This window comes from Lactuca sativa, chromosome 2, assembly GCF_002870075.4.
Source record: "Lactuca sativa cultivar Salinas chromosome 2, Lsat_Salinas_v11, whole genome shotgun sequence".
Lineage (NCBI taxonomy): Eukaryota > Viridiplantae > Streptophyta > Magnoliopsida > Asterales > Asteraceae > Lactuca > Lactuca sativa.
The window spans coordinates 15,422,369-15,428,765 of NC_056624.2; the positions used below are offsets into that span (position 1 = coordinate 15,422,369).

The window sequence follows — 6,397 nt, forward strand, 5'->3', positions numbered from 1 at the left end:
AAGATTTAGGAATCAAGAAAACCTTGGAAGCGAAATTATACTTTGTAGTTGTAGAGCTCAAGCAAGATGGATATCTTCAACTTAGATGAACCTAGGTGGAGAATATTATTGATGGCCTAATTTTCAGGTAAAAACTTAAAATTGTTTGAGCTTGAAAGCTAATGTTGTAATTTCAGTGATTTATATGGCTTATGTATAGTACGCAACAAAGAATTGTGAATTTTTCAAGTGATTGATCCTTTATTAGAAAATGCATGTTACAAAAGACTCTTTATAATCTCCGCAAACACCTTTACAACACCATCACCATTCCATAGGTTTCATTTTCATATTTCCACATAATAAAAACAATACCCAGAAAAAACAAAACAAAACATCACACTCCATTCCATTCCATCACCCTTTCTTCCTCATTTTACCATTCTACTTTCTCTACTTTTTCATTTTCACTTGATATCAAATATAACAAAAACAAAACATTACAAAATAAAATCATTAAAAAGGCCTCCAAGAAATCTTTATGGTATCCGTATATACATCATTTATCGCACCATGTAACCAAAAAAGTGAAATTACGTCACTTGAGATATCTCAGTTTGCCAAAGTAGTCCATGTGGATGGAAGCCGATTTGAGGTCACAGTCGGCATGTTACGAACATTCATATCAACAGGCAACTTGCGGTATTCGATATCGAGGTCTCTGAAGACTTTAATCATTTCCTCAACTAAAAGAGCTCTTCGTTGCCATCTTTCACCCATGTCTTGGAAGTTCATACGATGTGATGGCCATATCGATATTTTTAACCGGTTCATGTCCTCTATGTCCCTCAAGCATATTATAGGTGCCGGATACCAATGATCGCTTTTGTTCTCAATGTAGCTGCAATCACAACAAATTGTTATTGATGATTATGATTTATAATTATGTCAAATGCTTTTTGTTAATGTGGAAAAATGAAGCGAAATGAGGAGGGATATTCACAATCGGGGTATAATTGGAATTTACAAGATATAACATGGATAAATTTGGACGTGTTGTCCAGACAGAATGATGTTTAAAAAGTACTAGACGAGGTTTTGTTTACTATGTTCTAGTCACACAAAAGGAAAGTACTATTATTAATTGTTTAATCGTTTTGTGTGAACTGTTTGGGGGGACCAAACTTGCCTACGTAAGAATGTATAGGGACCAAAACTGCAAATTTTCTATTAGGTAGGGACTATCTTTGTAATTTTTTAAAACATATGGACCATTTGTATAAAAAAATACACAACGTTATTTTCTGTAAATTACGGGGACAATTTTTGTATTTTTTTTAAATGAATGGACTGTTTCTGTAAAAAAATACACAATGACATTTTTGGTAAATTACAGGGACAATTTTTGGAATTTATTTTCTACACAGGGACTAAACCTGACAACATACAAAAATCTTAGACATATGGATTGTTTTTGTAAAAAAAGGAAGCTTTACAGGGACTTTTTCTGTAAATAAAAAAATTTCAGGGACAAAATCTAAAATCTTTGTGGCAAAACTCCAAAAGTGAACAACATTACTGTTCATAAGAACTTTGTATTTAAAATACAGTATAATATAATTTGAGAAAATTACAATAAACATGGGAAAATGATAGGAAAAAACGGCTAAATGCAAAAACTAGCAATGTACTTTCAATTTATCGTGTATTATATAGTGTATTCTTGGCACCCACTTTTTCTGAAAAAACTCAGAATTTCAGATTTTTTTTATTATCTATTATTGCCTTTTTATTATATGTATGGACCTTGGTTAGTTTTCATTCCGGATATGAATAAGATTTACTATAATTGGGTAGATTATTATTCAATGAAGGCATGTAATAAGTTTAAATGAAAGTAGAATGTTATAATAAACAAACTAATGGAAGTACGTTGCTATTTCTTGCATTTAACCTAAAAACAAATAAAAGCAAATTGCAAAAAAAAAAGGATAACATGTACCTTAAAATCCTCTCCTTCATGAGACCAATCTTTTCACTAGGGGTTGATACATGTATACAGAACTCAACAGCATCCTGCATATCTGGACTACGATAGTAATTCGCAATCGGTTTTGTAGCCAAGACACTGTTCGGATATATAATTTTCTGGTTATCAAACCTCAAAAAAACCGTAGTCAATATATTCATTTCCTCAACTATCATCTGCAATCCGCAACATTAAAATTTACAATCCAATTGTAGAAATATTTTTCAAAATAAGATTATAAATGAAAGTACGTTGTTATTTCTTATGTTTACCTGAACACTGTCGACCTCGCAACGATCACCGACATCAAACGGATGCATTACGAACAAGAAAATAATGGCTTCGAATGTCGTCTTGCATGTGTTACCAAACACAAACACAACTAAAAGGAGTTGTGAACTTAGGAATATAAAGAAATGTGTGGTGGCAACTTTAAGTATAAGAACCCAGATCACGATTATTATGATAGCAACAGCAATATTGAACATTTGATGGAGTTTGTTTACAGCTGTCTTTGTGTCATTCAGAGACAATGCAAGAGCTCTTCGTTCTCTGAATACATTAACCACCCAATTCTTGAGAAGTGCCTTGCTGATTCCTTTGGTTTCACTTTCGCTATCAAATAGTCTTATTGCCTTTAGCGCTTCATCTTCTCTCAGAAATCGCATCAAATCCACTAGATAAATACGTCTGTAAAAGTAAAAAGAACAAGATAAGGCGAAAAGAATCAAAATATGATCGAGTACTTTAGCATTCAAGTAAATAGGATTAAGAATTTACTTGGAGCCTCGCTTAGCGACATTACAGAATATTTTCTTGGCTGCAATTTTGGCTTGTTTTTCGTTTGTGATCTGCACTGCAGACTCGTCTTCATCACCTCTTGATCCCTCAAGTTGTTCATCTAAAGTAGACAAAACTCCCGTTCTAACAATATTCATTAATCTTTTCATATTCCAAGCCGATATATTCTTTTGATTTAGCCTATGTAAGTGATCGATCGTGATCCCCTCTTCAACGTTCTTAGGGGTGTTAACTTCGGAAAATTTACCACTTTTTCCCGCCATGGGAGTTCTTGGAGTTCCTATAAACCTCCCACTTTTCTTGAACATATTCGCCTTAAGATCGGGTGGCAAAGTGGCACCAGCGTTTTGAAGTTTTTGGACCTCTGAGATCATCCGATCTTCCTCTTCGCGTTCTTGTTGGATCTCAATCAATGGTGGGCCCGATAGGGTTTCGATTACATATTGATTGAATAAAGATTCTTGAATCCGATCAAAAAATGTGCTCACATGGAAAGAGGATGCAAGAACTTTGACTACCAAAGTTTTCAATAGCCAAACGATTGTCCCCACCAAAAGACATATCCAAATCTTTGTCACATAGTGTAAAACCTTCCCATCTGTCATTCGTTCTACTTTCTGATCGAATATAAGTTGCCAAGCGATTAGAACTAAAGTTAACCAAACGCAATTTTGAACTGCTTTTCGTAATCCATACACGAAATATAAAACTTTTTTTCGAAGTAAAAAGTTTCTTTCTATCAAGATTACAAGAACCCTAATCCCACACCCTGAAAGCAATCTTCCACTGATCAAAACTAAAATCATAACCCCCCATTTCCACAATACAAGATCAAAGATCTCCTTGTTTTTGAAAAAAGGAATTGTGAGGGAACAAATTAAAGCAGCAAGAATGGTGATTAAACTGAATAGCTGAAGTAAAGTCCATTTACTATACCTTAATTGCTTATACTCATCGGGTAGATCATCGTCCAAAAATGGATCATCTTCATCGATTTCACTGCCACCTTTCATTAAATATCCAGATTTCGATAGCTTACCAGACCTCTGATCTGTCTCAGGTGGATCCATTAGCCTAGACTTCGTTTTCGTCCTCATCAAGCTCGGTTTCCTCTTAAACGAAGCATGCCCGGAGCACATCACTACTTCTTCTCCACCACCACCGCGGCCACTACCAATGGACCTCTGCCGTAACGATTGCGGCTCAATCACCTCATCATGAAACGAAACCCTAACTTCCTTGGGAGTTAGCATACCGTAGTTATTTGGGCTCTCGGCTATTCTCGATAACGCCGGTGACTGTTGCGGCGACGGCGAGTCAGATGTTAAGAAATCAAATTTATTACCGTCGTTCGAGAAATCGTAACTCAAATCTCGCCAAACCGTGTTAGGGTTTTGCTGGTCGATAACAGTGTTGAGCTTGTATGCTGCTAGCTCTGCTTCTTTACTACCAGCGACATTGCCGTTTGTAATCTTTCTCGTGTCTCTCTGGCGCTCACCGGAATCCGGAAGCGGCGGAGACGAAGACATAGTTGTAACAGCACTAACTGATGGAAGTTGATCAATGGTGGAATGGTTTTCGTGAAGCAGGATTTGCTTTTCTTCAGGCTCGATCTCTGGGTCGTTTTTTTGTGATCTGTTGTTGAAAGAATTTCTGAATTTGTCCATAAAACTCAATTGAGTTCAAAGAATATAACCAAACGATTCAGATTAAATTATTATTCTTTAGCGACAGTAGACAAAGCAGGTGGTGAATCATGGGAGGAACAGCTATTTTAAATATGAAGCACCGTTTTCTTATGAGGGAGAAAAGCCCTCAGCTTTATGTCTGTTTCCACTATACACCCTCAATAAACTCCCAGAAGTCCCCATCTTCTAAAGTCTAAACTATAAAGTCTAAACCATTGTATTTTGTGTCAACTTTTTACGAAAACGAAACTTATTAATAAATGTACTTACTAACCTTTCTTTTTCTTTTGAAACGGTATAACATATTCCTAAATTACTTCTTAAATCCATCTATGTCTACAATGGAACTCGAACCCTCAACCTCAAAGAGGGACGATAACATCGGATACCGTTGGACTAGATGTCCTTTGGTATGTACTTACTAACATATATTATAAGACCGGAGAGAGTGGGAGGAAAGCTTCTCTCATTTTTTGTGGGTCATATCCTCATTTCACTCACTTCCCTTTCTCTCACCTAAAACCCAAAGAATGGGTGTAAAGCCTTTCCCTCACTTTTTTTATTAAATAAAATTAATTTTTTTATGATTTATAATTTTTAAATTTATATTAAACATAAAATTTAATTAAAAATAAAAAGCATTTCATTAATTAAAATAAAAATTACATTAAACCTAATATTTAAATAAGTAGAAAAATATTTTTAGGAGAGAAATATAAGTTATGGGTTAAAAAAATGGTAGAATGTTGTAGTATTTATAGGTTAAGAAAAAGATATATATATATATATATATATATATATATATATATATATATATATATATATATATATATATATATATATATATATATATATATATATATATATATATATATAGTCGTTTGGAATAAAAAAAAAAAAAAAAAGAGGTCAGCCAATCGTTTCAAGAGAGAGCGGGACTCTCTCCCCCCACCCTTTTCCCACGTTCCCTTTCCCGCACCCACGGTGCGGTGTTTCTTCGTGCGGGAAATGATCATGCGGTTTCTCCGCTCTCTACTCCATCCGGCATAAGAACATTTTTTTTATATGGCGTATTTCGTAAAAGTGATCGTAGTTTTTAGTTTTTAAAAAATAACATAAAAAATCGTTAGTAAGTGTTTTCAACCTTTACTTTAAAAAAATATTTTGTATATATTATAAGTTATAACAAATTTATAATATTATATTTATATATTTATTATTTTTTAAACAATTATCTTTTTATATAATTTTATATATTTAAAAACTTTTAGTTATTTTTATCATCACTTATATATAAATAAAAGCTACTATCAACTTTCAGTTAACTTTGTCAAAGCATTCATATTATTAATTTATTATGACAGAACATCATATAAAACAAGGCCATGCGACGTTGTAAGTGTCCTTCTGTAACTTTATATAACCTATCTACAATTCTACATATTTCTTTATGTACATGTGAACTATATCCCAAACAAAATCACGGCATAGTTTACTCTCATGCTTTATGGTTCTCTCCGGTCTCCATTGTGTTTTATAATATCTCTTGCCCATAGATTGAGAATGAATAGTTAAATAGTTTTAAAAACAATCTCAACAACTCGTCTAACGAAAAACAACAAATAAAATTAAGCATGTTAATATACTAGGAAACTCCAAAATAAAAAATAATAATAATAATAATAAACAAAATAAAGAAAACCATAGGCCTCATTACACCTACATTCTCCAAAAGGCTCATTATCCATACCTCTTCTTCATATATTCATATATTGAATATATGGTTTACCTGTTTACTTCTAATTAGAGCACCCAATCGGTGCAATGTGGGGAGCTTGCAATACATGCCACATAAAAATAATTAAATAAATAAGCAATTAACAATTCATAAATGTAGGCC

At 33.5% G+C, this 6,397-nt stretch overlaps 1 protein-coding gene across 1 annotated transcript; it reads right to left on the reverse strand.

The window, feature by feature from the left end:
• Positions 1-291: 291 nt before the first annotated feature.
• Positions 292-4,646, reverse strand: LOC111889530 (mechanosensitive ion channel protein 8). Its single transcript, XM_023885680.3, has 4 exons — positions 2,789-4,646; positions 2,281-2,698; positions 1,982-2,184; positions 292-880 (listed from the first exon to the last, which is right to left on the reverse strand). The coding sequence occupies exons 1-4, from the start codon at positions 4,474-4,476 to the stop codon at positions 592-594; spliced, it is 2,598 nt and encodes an 865-aa protein (XP_023741448.1). The 5' UTR covers positions 4,477-4,646; the 3' UTR covers positions 292-591.
• Between the last annotated feature and the right edge of the window lie 1,751 nt (positions 4,647-6,397).

Coding starts and splice junctions, on each gene's coding strand:
- LOC111889530 (XM_023885680.3), bottom strand. CDS start 4,476: ATGGACAAATTCAGAAATTCTTTCAACAACAGATCACAAAAAAACGAC. Junction 2,699..2,788: donor GTCGCTAAGCGAGGCTCCAA/GTAAATTCTTAA, acceptor TTACTTTTACAG/ACGTATTTATCTAGTGGATT. Junction 881..1,981: donor ATGAAGGAGAGGATTTTAAG/GTACATGTTATC, acceptor TTGTGATTGCAG/CTACATTGAGAACAAAAGCG.